The sequence below is a fragment of the Peromyscus californicus genome, unplaced genomic scaffold (genome assembly GCF_007827085.1).
Source record: "Peromyscus californicus insignis strain IS unplaced genomic scaffold, ASM782708v3 Scaffold_2__1_contigs__length_46816999, whole genome shotgun sequence".
NCBI classification, from domain to species: Eukaryota; Metazoa; Chordata; class Mammalia; order Rodentia; family Cricetidae; genus Peromyscus; species Peromyscus californicus.
In genome coordinates this window covers 36,582,823-36,599,617 of record NW_026294540.1, presented here as the reverse complement: position 1 = coordinate 36,599,617, position 16,795 = coordinate 36,582,823, and the positions used below count along the sequence as shown (strand labels likewise).

Below are 16,795 nucleotides of genomic sequence, written 5' to 3'. Positions count from 1 at the left end.
ACATGGCTAGAAAGATGACTAGGTGGGTAAGAGTGCTTATTGCTCTCGCAGAGGACTGGAGTTCAGTTCCCAGCACCCCCAGCAGGTAACTCCACATAACCCCATCACAACTCCATGTAACTCCAGCTCCAGGGGAGCTGATACCCACTTCTGGCCTCCTTGGGGTACCTGCATGCATGCAGCATACACTCACACAGATGCAAGTAATAAAAATAAAAACAACTTAAAACTTTTACAGGGCACACTTCTTGAATCTCCACTTGAAGGCCACCGCTGTGCGGCCAAGCCAGAGCAAGAGAGGTAGAGAGAGGGACAGGAAGGTGCACAGGATGTCGAAAGGAATCTTCTCTTTTACTTGGTTTCAATACCAAAAATAATGGTAGTTACAACACATCATTACACAAACAAACACAGAGAGGTGCAAGAATTAGCAAATCCAAGTCCTGGGGCCACTTCCTAGAACAGTGACTCCTTTTGTACTTCAGTCACTAGTCACGGAAAGTAGTGAGAAATATTTACTCTTTACATTGTGTGTGTGTGTGTGTGTGTGTGTGTGTGTGTGTGTAGAGGTTACAGGACAATTTGCAGGAAACGGCCCTCTCCTTCTACTTATGTGGGTCCTCGGGATTGAACTCAGGTCAGTCTTGGCAGCAACCGCCCTTACCTGCTGAGCCATCTTGCTGAACTGAGAAATTCCTTTCTGATACGCCCCTCTCTGTACATTGTCTAGCTGCTGACTGAGCTGGATGGAGGAGACAGATTCTTTCCTAATGTATATGTTGTGCTATTTAGTCCCTTAAAAAACAATGTACAGGCTGGACTGTAATGGACCAGTGTCAATGAAAGGACACACCTAGACATTGAAAAAGGAGTCGAGAGCCAGGCTGGGGCTCAGCTACTACAGCACATGCCTGCCGAGATGCATGAAGCCTTGGGTTCCATCTTAGCACCAAATGAACTTGGCGTGGTGGTGCATCCCTGTAACCCCAGCACTGAAGAGGTAGATGAAGGAGGATCGGAAGTTCAAGGTCATCCTTGGCTACACAGTCAGTCTCAGGCCAGCCTGGGTTACAAGAGACCACATCTCAACAGAGCAAAACAAACAAGGGGCAGAAAAGGCTTGGCCATCCTTGCAGGCAGGCCATTATGGCTGCCTGCCAAGCCCACCCAGGCAGTGTACTCCTAAAACCCCTGCCTAAGGGGTCCAAGTCCTCAAAGCCACTTTAGGGTGGCTCATGTGGCTTTGTGCAGAGTGCTCATCTTCCCATGGAAGCATTTACAGAAACAGGAGAAAGAGACCACCGCAGATCCCTCCCGCTTACAGAGAAGTAGGTCGAGAAAAGGTCGGCCGCGCTGGAAAAAGCGACTCTGGCGTTGTTATCGTCCTGCTCCACGCAGCAGCAGCAGACCATCACTCTGGTCTCCCACACGCTCTTGGCGGCTGTCTTCAGGCCAGTCAATAACCGGCTTGAGTTGTTACTATCCAGGTGTTCAGGGCAGCCCGGGGGATGTGAAGACGTCTTCCCGCCCAGCGGGTCAAAGACAAAGATGATGGTGACCATGGTGGCAGCCATGACAATCCAACTACAAAAAGTAAAGCGTGGGAAAGGCTCGGTGACTGAGAAGGCTGGGTGGCCTGAGCCCCCTCCAAACACACAAACTAAGCCCTGTTTCTGTACTGCTGAAGGAGAAGCAGACCTCAGAACCTAACACAAGCCATTTTCTTCTAGAAAGTTCCCTCCAAGGGTCCGCGAGATGACTGAGGTGAAGGTGCTTTTGGCCAAGCCTGAAGACCTGGATTTGATCTCTAGGGTCTACACGATACAAGGAGAAAATCAACTCTTGCAAGTTATCCACTGATCTCCAACATGTATCATGTCACGCACACACGTACATACATTCGACTAACTACATAAATAAAAAAAAAAAGAAAGTTCCTCATGAATCCATAGCTAACCCAAATCCCACCAACACCAGAGAGTTCTGAGGAAAGCCCAGAAAGGAAACAAAGGGTTGAACGGTGGGCAGCATCGCAGCCTGGACAGAAGTCACTAGCACTAGTTCTCCAGGTGCCCGACCGTGACCCAGCTATCCCTCAGTGCCCTGAGGTTCTTCATAGTAAGACAAAAAGAATTTCTACATTATCAAACACTCTGATATGTGTTCCCTGGCCCACATTTAACTATTTCTATTTGTGTGTGGTGTATATATGTGTTCGTGTGTGTGTCTCTCTCTCTCTCTGTGTATATGTGTGTGTGTGTGTGTATAGAGGTCAGAAGTCAACTTGGGGGGGGGGTCTTCCTTGATCATTCTCCACTAATACAGGGCTCTGACTGATCATAGAGCCCAATGATGGGCTAGGCTGCCTATGTCCACCACCCAAAGTGCAGGGGATCTGAATCCAGGCCCTAATGTTCTCGTGGCAGGCTTTACCAACTGCACCATTTCCTCAGCCTGAACTACTTCTACACTGCCCAGGGTGTGGCAAGGCTCTGTGTGCTCTCCACTACAATGACGCAGACTCTGCTGTCCCTGCCGGTGTGCCTCAGGGATGGCAGCACCAGCTTCCATCTCCTTATTCATAACAAAAAGGGACAGAGTAGACTATGGTCAAGATCTTTAGCTTGGTAGTGAGATGATTCAGAGGGTAAAGGATAGTGAGATGACTCAGAGGGTAAAGGACAAAATTAAAAACCTTTGTGAAAACCGCACTATAAACCTTATTAGACTGCCAGGCGGTGGTGGGGCACGCCTTGGATCCCAGCATTGGGGAGGCAGAAGCAGGAGGATCTTTGAGTTGAGGCCAGCCAGGGTCTACACAGAGAAAACCTGTCTCAAACAAACAAATAAACCTATTATACACCAACTCAGTTCCTGGCACTGTTTCTCATTTCACCTTTAACCTCCACCCTTCCTTTGGCTTTTAGCTTCTCTTTCTCTCTGTAAGATTTATTTATTTTTATAGTATGCATAGGTGTGTGTCTGTGTGTATATGCATGTGGGCACAGGTGCCCCCGAAAACCAGAAGAGAGCATCAGATCCCCTACAGCTGGAATTACAGGTAGCTGTGCGCCATCTGATGTGGGTGCTGGGAACCAAACTGAGGCGTCTCAAGAGCGGCAAGCGCTCTTCACCACCGGGTCATCTCTCTAGCACGCCGCCTCCCCCGCCCCCCACTGCCTTCTTAAAGAATGTATTTATTAATTTTATCTGTGTATACATGAGTTGAGAAGTAGCCAGGGCTCTTCTCAACTCCACGCTCTTGGCGGCTGTCTTCAGGCCAGTCGCTAACTGTCTGTTGAATACATAAGTACACAACAGAAGGTATTCCCCGTCATCAATTCCCACTTATTCCTTTAAGGGGAAATCTCTTCCTCTGAACCCGGGGCTCATGTTTTCTGGGCTAGGCTGGAAGGCAGGAAGCCCCAGTGACCTTCCTGTCTCCACTGTCCTTGGACCTGGGGTCAAAGGTGTACACGGGAGGCCTGGATTTTGACATGGGTGCTAGGAACTGAACTCTGGTCCTCGCAATAGCTTGACAAAAGTGCTCTTCAGCGCTGAGCTGGCTCTCCAGTCCCTCTTCCTTCTCATGAGAGAGGGAACTTGCAGAAAAGTGAGGACTGGGAAGAAGTGAGCACTCACAAATGTAAGCAGGAAGAAACATCTCTAAGTCTTCACGAATTGCTCAGACCCCACTCTGTGCTAGAACGTCCACAGGACATCAGGGTGTTGTAATGCTCAGAAACACACCTGAGGGAAGCCGAGAGGAGGAAGGGCCTCACCTGACTATGACGGTGGTGATGATGCCAATCACAACTGTCTTGTCACATTGGATACCTTTTGCCACCCAGAAGGCCCCTAGAGAAGCCCAGACCATCTCTGGCAGGAAGAGCGCCAGGCGGACATAAAGCAGCTTGGCCATAGACTTCCGAGGTCCAGGGTTACAAATGGTTCCTGAAACACAGAAAAGAATGAACTGCTCACGAGCCTCCTAAGATGCAGAGCTGCCCGTCCACAAGAATACAGCTACCAGGGGCTGGAGAGATGGCTGGGCTGACAGAAGTGCCTTCCACAGAAGTATGAGGACCTGAGGTCAGATCCCCAGCATCCACATGAAAGCTGAGAGAAAAAGGTGGTGTGTGTCTATAACCCAAGGGCTGGTGGGAGCGTGGAGGTGGGTGGATCCCTGGAGCCCACTGGCCAACCAGCCTAGCTGAATTAATGAGCTGTAGGGTCACTGAGACCCAGTCTCCACAGGTAAGGTGGGAAGTGACTGAAGACCTCCACATGACACTTATACACATGTGCACCAGTAAGTGTACACACACACACACACACACACACACACACACACACACACACACAGAGTACAGCTACAGGGGCTGGAAAGACTGCTCAGCAGTTAAGATCATGTACTGCTCTTGCAAAGGGTCTGAAATTGATTCCCAACACCTACATCAGGCAGCTCACAACCCCATAAAAATAGCTCCAGCCTCAGGGGATCTGACCCCTCTACCCCTCACGGGCACCTGCAGTGATGCATACACCACACCCAGCCACGTACACATAATTTAAACAGAAAATAAATCTTAAATAGAAAAGAATACCGCACCTGAACACCTTTGCATTTTGCTCTACCCACCATTGGACTCTGTAAACCTGGTAACATGTGCCTAAACTATAAAGCAAGTGACAAAGCCAGTGGTGGCGCACGCCTTTAATCCAGCACTCGGGATGCAGAGCCAGGCGGATCTCTGTGAGTTCGAGGCCAGCCTGGTCTACAGAGCGAGTTCCAGGACAGCCAGGGCTACACAGAGAAACCCTGTCTCGAAAAAACCAAAAGGGGGTGGGGGGAGCAAAACAGAAAAGAACAGAAAGCAAGTGACAGGGTGAAGGATGGGAAGTACGGCAGAAGCTGCAGATTCATCTCTTAGACACACTCAGAGTTAAAACTATTTCTGGGCTCTATCTAGGAGGGACTACATAATTACTGCCCAAACTGGAATACTTCTGAGAACCAAAAGTGGCACTCTGGGTAATTATATACAGGAGCAACAGGCACACAAGAGGACTGTCCCAGGCAGGAAGGGAGAGAGTCACGCAGATTCTAACAGCCAGGAAAATAAGCTTCCTGTCTACTGAACAACTTACCAGACACTCAGTACCACTAAATACTTTAATATCAATTATTCTTTAATCCTCACAAATTATGTGTGAGTGATTATCTCATTCTATAAAAGAAGAAACCAAGGCTTAATAGATATGTGTGGTGTGTGTGTGTGTGTGTGTGTGGTGTATATGTGTGGGGTATGTGTGTATGTTGTATGTGGTGTGTGTGGTGTATATGTGTGGTGTGTGTGTGTGTGTGTGTGTGATGTATATGCGTGGGGTGTATGTGTGTGTGTGTGTGTGGTGTATAATGTGTGGGTGTGGGTGTACATGTGTGGGGTATGTGTGTGTCTCCACTATCTCCCATGGAAGCCAGAGAGGAATGGTGGGTGCTTTTCTCATTCACTCTTCCCCTTGTTTTATAAAAGGTGGTATTTTATTTTTAACTATGTGTATGTGTCTGTATGGGGGCGTGGCGTGTGGTAGAGGTACACATGGGAAAGCCAGAGGCTTTGGATCCCCTTGTCCTGAAGCTGCAGGCAGTTGTGAGCTGCCCAATGTAAGAGCTGGGAATTGAACTGGGATCCTCTGCAAGAGAGTGCAGGATCTTAACCTCTGGGCCATTTCCTCAGCCCTTCCAAGCTTTAGTTTTTGAGGGGCTCTCGCTTCTTTCTTATTAACTCACTAGGCTGGCCCGCCAGTGAACTCCAGGTATCTGCTTGTCTCCACTCTTTCATCACTGGGATTATAGACATATGATGGAAACAAAAACAGTGATTTAGAATGTCAGTGCTCAGTGGTGAAGAGCACTTCTGCTCTTCCAGAGAACCCGAGTTAGGATCCCAGCACCAACCTCACAACCTCACTAAACTCCAGCTCCAGGGGATCCAATGCCCCTTCCGCCCTCTACAGGTACTCCCACAGATGTGGCATTCCTCCACACAGACACATCACATAATTAAAAATTAAAAATAAACCTTTAGTGCTGGACATGATAGCACATACCTTTAATCCCTGAACTTGAAAGTCAGAGGCAGGCACAGCTCTGTAAGTACAAGGACAGCCTGGACTACATAGCAAGTTTCATGCCAGTTGGGGTTACATGGAGAAACCCTGCCTCAGACAAGCACAAAACAGGGGGAAAACATTTAAATTAGGCGTTAAAGCCTCCTGCTTGGCATTTACATGGTAATTAATCTTTAAATTTTTATTTACACGTATTTATTGTGTGTGAGCACATGTGTGCCATGGCACAAAAGAGGAGGTCAGCGGACATCTGCTGGAGTCAGTTTCCTCCATTCGTCATGCGGGATCAAAGGCGGGTCGCCAGGCTTGGCAAAGCAGCACCTTTACCTGCTGAGCCGTCTGGTTAGTTAGTTCTCTCACCCTTCCTCTCTGGGGAACAAAGGAAGCCTGTTACTAAGTAACAGCGGCTGAGACCCTGAAAAACCAGGAACCCCGACCTCCGCTGTGCTGGCAGGACACTAAATACAGACACATTTTAGCATGGTCAGCAACGTTAGTGATTGGGACTTCCACACGAAAGCGTCTGACACACAGTTACCAAATACACAGACGGACAAAGAAACAGAAGAGATGGAATGTGGGTAAGTTCCCAGAAAATGAATGCGATATTGACAGAGGCCGCATCTACCTAGAGAAACACTGTTTTAAATTCTTTGACAATTCCGTGTATGGATGTGGTACATTTTGGTCATTACCCCTCCCTAGTCGTCCCACTCCCCCGGGAACCCCTTCTTCCTGAGAAGTCCCCCTCCTAGTTTCCTATCTTTCGCTCTGTTTGGCTTCCCTGTGATTCACTGAGTTTAATTAGGGTGGCCGCCTGTGCACAGGCGAGGAGTTATTCCCTGGAACACGGGCAATTTACCCGTGGCTACATCACTGAAGAAAAATGACTCCCTCTCCCTCAGGAACCATTAACTGCCAGTGGTCCCTGAGCTAAAGGTGGGGGCCTCATGAGTCCCTCTCCACCCTGTGACGGAATGTTGATGGCCTCATCTAGTTCAGATTTTAGAAAAACACATTTTTTTTTTTTTTAAGACAAGGTTTCATTACGTAGATCAGGCTGGCCAGGAACTCACAAGAGATCTGCCTGCCTGTGCCTCCAGAGTGCTGGAAGTAAAGGTGTGCACCACGCATGCTTGGCTAGAAAAACACTTTTCCATACTTAAATTTTTTCTCAAGATAAACAGGCTGGTAGGGACCCGGTTACCTCAGCAGATTTTCTAATTTGATGACCCTCACTCACCTTCAGAGACACCGCTGTATTGGGCTGTCTTCAATAAGGACTTCCTAAAGTGTCCTCAGCGAGTGGGACATGCATAAGAGCAACAAAGAGAAGGTCTACGCCACAGGTTTGTGAATGACAGACACCCTAGTCACTGCAGCCATCTTCTCTGATACAGAAGTTGAGCTATGAGGTCTTGAGACACAGAGACAGGACCCTATCTAGACATAGCAGATGTCAGTCCTCACATGGGAAGGGTTCTGTTAAGACTCAGCAGCCTTGGGCTGGGCAGTGGTGGCGCACACCTTTAATCCCAGCACTCAGGAGGCAGAGGCAGGTGGATCTCTGTGAGTTGGAGGACAGTCTGGTCTACAGAGTGAGATCCAGGACAGGTTCCAAAGCTACACAGAGAAACCGTGTCTTGAAAAAAATAAAAACAAAAACCAAACAAACAAACAAAGACACAGCAGCCTTGAACGTAGACCACCCCTAGGTATCCCCCCATTTAGTAGCCGCTGTGGGATTTCATGAGGGGAAGTTCTTAAATCAAATACAGAATTAAGTGTGAGGTGCAAGCCTTTCATCCTAGCCCTCAATTGGGAAGCTAAAGCGGGAATAGCATCGTGAGTTTGGGCCAGCCTGGGCTACACAGTAATATTCGGAAAAAGCAAAGAAAACACCACAACAAAAGCAAAGCTGTTCTTAACTATGCCACCATATCTGTGACTATGGAAAAGAATCATCCTGGCTCTTCTTTCCACAAGCCGTACTACAAGGAAGATCACAAGCACTTCTGTGTGCATATGCAAATATACAGGTAAAAACTGATTAATACACATGCACTGTCACACTGGCCTCCCCAAAGGTTTGGTGAAATACATCTCCACCAAAAAAGACACAAGTTGCCCATTCATTCCACCTCCTATTACAATGATGTGCTTAGTTTAATGTGCGTGCGTGCGTGTGTGTGTGTGTGTGTGTGTGTGTGTGTGTGTGTGTGTGTGTGTGTGTGTCTTCAGGCTCTTTGTCTGTTTCTCTACTGATCAAGGGTCCTTCCCTTATTTCTTACCAAAGCCTTGTTGCTGGGTCTGGTGGCACACACCTGTAATCCCTGTGCTTAGGAGGTAATGACAAGGAAACTGCCCACTGTAGTTCCAGGCCAGTCAGGGCTATTGTACAAGACTTCATCTCAGGAAGAAGAGATCCAGGGTTCTGACTTGGTTGGAAGGGGTTTGCCTCATATGCACAAGGCCCTAGGTTCAATCCCCACTGATGCCAAAAAAAAAAAAGAAAAAGAAAAAAGAAAAGAAAAAGGCTTGCTCGACCTATCTATCCATCCATCCATCCATGTATGTATGTAACAAGGAAATTGCCTCTTTTTCCTGTGCTACAACCTCCCCACATTTGTTTTTTAAATTTTTTCTTCATTAAAATTTGTATATATATTTTGAGACAGGATCTTACCATGTAGCCCTGGCTGGTCTGAAATTTGCTATTTAGACCAGGGTGGCCTCAAACTCAAGAAAGTCACCTGCCTCTACCTCCCTGAGCGCTAGGTTTAAAGTTGTGAGCCACTGTGCCCAATATATAATACCCTTTTAAGAAGTTTTTTCTCGCTGGGTAGTGGTGGCGCACGCCTTTAATCCCAGCACTCGGGAGGCAGAGGCAGGCGGATCTCTGTGAGTTCGAGGCCAGTCTGGGCTACCAAGTGAGTTCCAGGACAGGCTCTAAAGCTATACAGAGAAACCCCGTCTTGAAAAACCAAAAAAACAAAAAAAAGAAGTTTTTTCTTTAAACATTTCTGTGTGTGTGTGGTGGACTATCCACGCTTGTGGAAGTCAGAGGACAACTTGTGGGAACAGGTTCTCTCCTCCACTACATGGGTCACAGGGCATGAACCCAGTCATCAGTCCCGGCTACAAGTACCTTTACCTACTGAGTCATTTTGTTAGCCAAAAATCTTACCCATTACATTGATTTAATTAATTAATTAATTTAAGTTTTTGAGACAGGATTTTACTATGTAGCTCTGGCCTCAAACTTACAGCAATCCTCCTGCCTCTGGTTAAGTGCTTAGACTACATAACAAAAATTTTCCCAAGGTTTCCCTGCCTTGAGAAAATCCGTCCCAGGGTCCTGGGGAAGACGCTATGTCTGGGGGGTGGGGGGAAGTTATCTGAGTGTAGCATGAGTCTTAGATGGTCTTATTAATAAAAACAAACCTGGAGCCAGGTATTGGGGTGAATGCTGTAAGATCAGAGAAGCAGAACAAGCCACAGCCACCTCACCTTGCCAATTCCTCAGCTGATTCTGTTTCCTCAGACTGGATGCCTCTCAGCTGAACTGTGCTGCTCAAAAGCCTAAAAGCTGAACCAGCTCTAGTTCCTGGTCCTTACACCTTATATACCTTTCTGCTTTCTGCCATCACTTCCTGGGATTAAAGGCTCACTTCCTGTGATTAAAGGCGTGAGTCACCATGCCTGGCTGTTTCCAGTGTGGCTTTAAACTCAGAGATCCGGATGGATCTCTGCCTCCCAAGTGATAGGATTAAAGGTGTGTGTGCCACCATTTTCTGGCCTCTATGTCTATCTAGTGGCTGTTCTGTCCTCTGACCCCAGATAAATTTATTAGGGTGCATGATATATTGGGGAATACAATATCACCACATCTGAGGGAAAAGAATCAATGTACACCATGCTCTTTTGTCCATTTATTTTATTTCTCTAAGACAAAAGTCTATCTACACAGCTTCAGTTCTGTCCTGACGCTCAGTTCCCCTTTGTCCCTTCTTTTTCTGTCCTCTCTTGGCCCTAACTAAGCTCTTCTGTTACTGATCTCATCTTTGTCCTCCATTTCTCTGTTGATGCTCATTCCTTCCTTTCTTCCTCTCCTGATCTGACCTAATTCCTACTGTCCCCCAAAACTCTGCCCAGCCCAGGAATCCTGCCCCAGCCTTCACTGCACCCGGTTATGCAAAAAACTCTTTTGTCCTGAGTCAATTGCTCTGCAATGCTGTTTGGCCTGTCTGGGGAAGGAAAGTCTGAGCTTCATTTGCACAAGAAACAAAGCTATGCATCTACAATCTACAGTCTTCTAGGCTGTAGGGGTATTGCCTAGTCCAGATCAGCAGTAGGTTGAGAAGCTTATACTGTTTGTCGGTAAGGCCTAACAGTATATGAGCACACAAGAAATTCATAGAAGACAGCTGATATATTAAAAGCCGAATATCATCAAATATTCCTTGATATTTGACTTTCCTCTAGAAGAATTCCTTACCCTTCTAGGTATGGCTTTATCATATACAGCTGAATCTCTATTTCATATACTTACAACCTGCAGCAACTACAAGTGTGGGTCAGCATGCTGGCTAGCACGTTCTTCAGAACCACATGGCAATTAAAGTAACTATTTGGAGGAGGGGTACTAAGGCCACTGAGCTTATCCCCAGTTCTGAACTTTTTTTTTTTTTTTTTTTTTTTGGTTTTTTGAGACAGGATTTTCTCTGTGTAGTCCTGGCTGTGCTGGGACTAGCTCTGCAGGCAGAGGCCTCAAACTCAGAGATCCACCTGCCTCTGCCTCCCAAGTGCTGGGATTTGAGGAGTGTGCCATCACAGCTCAGCTAAACATTTTGTTCCATTTTTATGCTTGTGTTTGTGCCGCCCCCGTGTGCACTGTGTGCATGCAATGCCAGTGGAGGCCAGCAGACAGCATCGGAGCCCCAGGACTCGGTTACAGGTGGTTATGAGCCACCTTATGCAGGTGCTAGAAACTTTTGTAAGAGCGGTAAGTGCTGAGCCATCTCTCCAGCCTCCTCAAAAAATTGAGATAGACAGACAGATATGTGCACACGTGTCATACACACACACATATGGAGGTCAGAGGACAACTTTTGGGAGTCAGTTCTTTCCTGCTAAGATGTGGGACCCAGAGATGGATCTCAGGTTGTCAGACGTGGCAGCAGGTGCCTTTCACTGCTGCCCCATCTCACTGCCCCCTTTTCTGTTTTTCAGACAGGATCAGGGGTCTAAAGACTCAGGTAAGCTTTGAACTTGACATCCTTCTGCCTCAGTCCCCTGGGAAACTGGGGTTACAGGCCTGAACTGCCATGCTCAATTTAATATGTTTTCATAAAATACTGTTTTGGGTTCCAGTGAGAACAGCTCAAGTCACAAATAACAGAAAGTCCAATTCAAGCTGGTTGAATGGACCTGTATCAACTAACACTGGGCATGCAGGGGTAGGACAGACATCAGGGCTTCCCCAGGACAATCTCTTCTGTGTTTCTGTTCATCTTGGCCAGGAGTGGAGACAGCCCCACCCAGAAGAAAAGCGAAATCATGCCTTGCTTTGTTGTTGGGACCTTGAGAGGAGGGGTAAATTTTGCCCTAGGAAAGGAATTTTGACAACACCCTACTTCAAAAAAATAAGGTGGAGAGTGATTCAGGGAGGCAGCTAATGATGTTATCAACCTCTGGTTTTCACACCACGCCTGCAGATGCCCACACAAACTTGTATATACACCACGTACACACAGACAAGAAAATGTTATGATGTCAACTGGAGTGACAGCTTTTCAACTATGGAAACAGTAAGAACCATATTAGTATGGGGCTGGGGAGAGGATTCAGTGGTGAAGAGCACCTGTTGTTCCTACCACCTGCGTGGAGTGGGTCACTACCACCTGCCACTCCAGGTCCAGGCGATCCAATCCAATGCCCCCTTCTGACCACAGCAGACACTTACAAGCATGTGTTTGTCCATACACACACCCACACCCACATGCAATTTAGAAGGACAGAAAGAACCAATGCACACACTCTAAGTGGGTGAACTGTATGGCATGACAATGGTATTGCAATACGGCCGTTAAGATAAAATCCCAGTTTCACACAGAAACCGTGGCTCTTTACCTCTCATGCTGACACACACCATGGCCATCACGGTGCATATGATCACGGCCAGAAGAACAAGGAGCACAATCAAGTAAGTGCTGAGCAGGACTCCACCAGGACAGTCCAGCTGCCTTCTATGCACGAGATACAAAGTCAGACTGGCAATCCACCTGTGGACAAAGACGACAGGGGCTTCATAAAACAAGGATATGGCCGGGCGGTGGTGGCGCACGCCTTTAATCCCAGCACTCGGGAGGCAGAGCCAGGCGGATCTCTGTGAGTTCGAGGCCAGCCTGGTCTACACAGTGAGATCCAGGAAAGGGGCAAAGCTACACAGAGAAACCCTGTCTCGAAAAACCAAAAAAAAAAAAAAAAAAAAAAAAAAAAAAACAAGGATATGAAGAAATAAAGGAAGTTAATATTCTCCAAAAACAAGGTTAAGGTTCAATGTGAAATGTAATTTTCATCCATAGAAAGTCTATCCAGAGCCAGACTGTTGGCACACTGTAGGTTTCTGTTCTGACTTTCTATCTGCTGCAATTCATGTACTGGGCATGGCTGTGCACACCTGTAAGCTCAGCACCCGAGAGGCAGAGGCAGGAGGATCATAAATTAGAGGCCAGCCTGAGCCTGGACTATGTATGAATTCCAGGAGTTGTAAGCTGCACAAGGAGCCCCCACTTAAAAAACAAACAGGCTGGGGATATAGCTCAGTTAGTAGGGTGCTGACCTGGTATGCAGGAGCTCTCAGGTTCCATACCCAGTGCTATACAAACTGTGTGCACACCTGCAATCCCAGCGCTGGGGAGATGGAGACAGGAGGATGAGAGGTTTAAGATCACCCCCTGCTACACACACACACACACACACACACACACTCACACACACAAAGTAGTGGAGTTTGAGGCAAGCAAGAGATGTAGGAGACCCTATCACTAAACAAAGCCTAGGCAAGCATATATAAGGGTCTGTGGGAAAATACCCATCATTGATTCTGTGGGAAAATACCCGTCATGACTTAGAATCACGTGAGTGGTAAGCCAACAAACTATATGTTTACTGAACTATTCACAGGAGGGTTTGTACCTGTGTAGTGTAGCCTACTGTAATTCAAAACTAAGCAAGCACGAAGCAAACTGTGAAAATAACCGATAAATTCAAAAGGAGAAGTCCTGCGGGCTCCTGATTACATTCTGTAATTCAGCAGTGAACAATGACAGATAGTGCAGACCTCCAGAAGGAAACGATGACTCTAACTAACCCTAGAGAAGGCAGCACCACTTAGCAGGAAGGCCCATTTTTTAAAGTCATATTTATTTACGGATTTGTTTATTTGGGGAGGAGTGTGTCGTGGCATGCCTGTCAGAGGGCAACGTGAAGGAGTCAGTTTTCTCCTTCCACCATGTGGAGTCCTGGGGGTACTGGGTCGCTGGGCTTGGCAGCAAGCACCTTCACCCACTGAGCCATCTTGCTGCCCAAGACTGTCCTATTAAAGATTCAAAATCCAAAGCTCTAAGAGGTGTGTCATTTGAGGTGATGGGGATTTAGCTCGGTTGTAAAGCACTTGCCTAGCATGCATGAGGCCCGGGGCTCAAGCACTAGAGGGAGAAAGTGAAGATGTAGGATTGGTAGCTTTTCTTTTTTTTTTTTGAGAGAGGGTCTTGTGCAGCCCAGTTGTCCTCCAACTCAATACACATCCAATGATGGATTTGAACTGATGATTCTCTTGCTGCCACTCCCCTAGTTCTGGAAGTACAGGGGTGCACCGCCACCACCACTTCTGTGTGCTGCTGGGGATCCAGGCAAGGGCATGCATGCTAGATGAGCACTCTACAAAAATGAGTTACACCCCCCCGGCCCCTATAACTTTTTCTGTCAGTCTTGTAAACACCAGGGCTCCATGTCAGGAAATAATGGCAAAACGAGCTGAAAAAAAACAAAAAAACAAAACAAAAAAAACCGGCCCTGAGAAGCAGAGAGTTCCTAGAAAGAGCTCCCATCCCTTTCCCCATTGAGAATGGTTTTTCCTAAGAACGCTATTCCACGTTGCCAGGCATGCCAGCTGACTTCACGCACTAGTGCCGTTTCCCACTGAGCATAGGTTTTGCAAAATCAACCTATTACACTGGTTTCTGTGAATTGCTCTGAAATTGCAATTTTTGCAGAGACAGGTACTTCGCTACCCGCCCAGCAAAAAAGACGAGAGTAATGCAAAGTTCTAAAGCTGGGCTCCAGAAAGGAGAGACCTGGAGGCTATGGCTTTTTTTGGATGCTCCCGCTTCCTTCACGCTCCTAGTGCCAGGGCTCGGCGCCGCACCCTAGCGCTCATGCCCTGCGGCGCTGAAGGTCCGGGACACCTGTCAAATGCACAAAGCGTCTGTACCTACGTTCTAGGTGCGGACTGACCGTGCTCAGCAGGCGCGGCTGCCGCTAAGCACCAAGGAGGGGCGACTTTTGTCGCCTTCTCCAGCCTCAGTGCGCCCTCCCCGCCCGCACGGCAGCCTCACTTACGACAGCACACGCAGGAACAGCTCGAAAGACCCGGGAAACACCAGGTCGTCGCTGGCCAGGGACCAGCGCCGGCCGAACAGCACCATCCCCGGCATGGTGCACCTCCCACCGCGCCGCCCCAAGTCGCGCGCGCCCTCCTGACTCCGCGGGCGGACTGGACCCCAGCTGCGCGCAGGCGCACGCCTAAGTAAAGGCCCGCGCAGGCGCCCTCCGGCCCGAGGCCTGAGCACGCGCATTGACTAGCGGCGCTGCAGCCCGCCGCCTTCTCAAATCCGCTGGCCCGGAAGTTAGCTGCTGGCCATCGCCTGCGGGTCAGAGGTGTGCGAAGTCCGCGCCGATGTGGTCATTTCTGTGTAATAGATAAGGATTCGAAAGACCTGGGAAGAATGCTTTTCCCCACAGAGCCGTGGCTACTAATGGCGAGGCTAGGACTTATGCTTGGGTCTCTGAATCTTCCACGCTTGGGACGACTTTACTGTCATTTGTGGTCCCTTAGGACTCAAGACTTACTGAGTTCGAGTCTGAAACGCCACCCAGCAGTTGGCGAGATAAGGTTTGAGTCCTTTTAGCACCTCCACGTGCTCCCTTCTCTCCTACACACCGTGGTCTAGCCACCTTCATCCCTTCCCCGGCTGGTTTCACTATTACTCGTTCCCGTTCTGCCCCACAGTCCCCTCGCGTGACCTAGGTGACCCGTCAAACCTAGTCCAAATTATGCCTAAGACTTGCAGGGCTGCTCTTGGACATAAAGTACATCTTAACTCTTCTCAGAGATCTCTCTCGCCGAGTCTTACTTCAAAAGTTTGTAATCCATGCCTATCTTCCACCTGCTGTCCCCCCTCCTCACATCAGGTCCATTTTAGTTCCCCAATTTTTTGTGTGTCGGTGGTGTGCATGTGCGTGTGCATGTTTTTGCATGTGTGTGTGTGTGGGGGGGTGGTTGCACGTGTGTAGTAGATGCGCGTGCCCATGTGCCCATACAAATGGCGGTCTGAGATAGCAAGAATCATACTCAATCGCTCTTCCACTTTGTTCACTGAGGCAGGGTCTCTCAATTCAATACAGAGCTCGCTGATATGTCTAGTCTTGGTAGCCAGCTTGCTGTGGGGGATCTTCTGATTTCCCCTTCCCGGGCTGTAATTACAGGTATGCTGCCACGCCCATCCTGCGTTTTCATGGGTTTCTGGGGAGCTGAATTTTAGTCCTCACACTAATGCAGCAAGCGCTTTAACTCCTGAGCCATCTCCTTAGCCCTTCACCCCCAAATTTTAACATTTTCTGTTTCCTCTAATGGAAATGCTGCTCTTATAGGTATTTCTTTGTTTATTTGTCCCCCACCCCCCACCCCCCGACACACACACACCCTTTTTAAAATTTTGGTTCTGGGGATTAAATTTAAGCCTCATTTGTTAGGCCAGCACTTTACCACTATCTCCCGCTACATACAGGTATTTCTGTATCTCTTCGTTCAGGTCTCAGGTGTAGTGTCATTATTTCAAATAGCCTTCTGTGAGGCCCTTATCTAATAAATAGCACAGCTTGGGGTCCTTTTCCTAACTCTGGTTTCCTTATTGTGCTGAATCTCTCCCTGGCCCAGTTGAGTGCTACCTGGCAGGCTGATAAATTGAGAGATGGTGTTGAGGCAAGGGAGATTAATTTTAAGATCTGGACTTCAAATTAATTGAGAAGATGGAGGAGTTGTCAAAATGCCCATCCTGAGGCTGGAGATGTAACTCAGTTGGCAGAGTGCTTGTCTAGCATGCACAAAGCCTTGGTTTCCAACCCCAGTTACTGCATAAACCAGAGGTGATCAGACATGCCTGTGATCCCAGTTGTTGGGAGGCAGAGACAAGAGGCTCAAAAGTCAAGGTCATTCTCAGCTACATTGTAAATTCATGGCTAGCCTGGGCTAGTTGAGACTTTGTCTCAGAAATCTGAAAACAAAGTCCATTTGGGGAGAAACAAATTTAGGAGTATGTTATATAAGCAGTGATGGGTGTTCCCAGGCTGGTGGGAAGATAATAGCGTATTCAGA

The 16,795-nt window shown here is 47.9% G+C and overlaps 1 protein-coding gene across 3 annotated transcripts in view; it reads right to left on the bottom strand.

Moving 5' to 3' along the window:
- Positions 1–14,949, bottom strand: part of Daglb (diacylglycerol lipase beta) — a 39,353-nt gene extending 24,404 nt beyond the window's left edge. The window contains exons 1-4 of one of the 3 annotated variants that reach the window (XM_052754373.1): positions 14,761–14,946; positions 12,268–12,419; positions 3,783–3,954; positions 1,323–1,584 (exon numbers count right to left, since the gene is read on the bottom strand). In XM_052754373.1, coding sequence (XP_052610333.1) covers positions 1,323–1,584; positions 3,783–3,954; positions 12,268–12,419; positions 14,761–14,855 — 681 coding nt within the window. In that variant the 5' untranslated portion in view covers positions 14,856–14,946. Of the gene's footprint in view, positions 1–1,322; positions 1,585–3,782; positions 3,955–12,267; positions 12,420–14,760 lie in introns of all 3 variants that reach the window. The other 2 variants (XM_052754375.1, XM_052754374.1) reach the window with 2 other exon arrangements.
- Between the last annotated feature and the right edge of the window lie 1,846 nt (positions 14,950–16,795).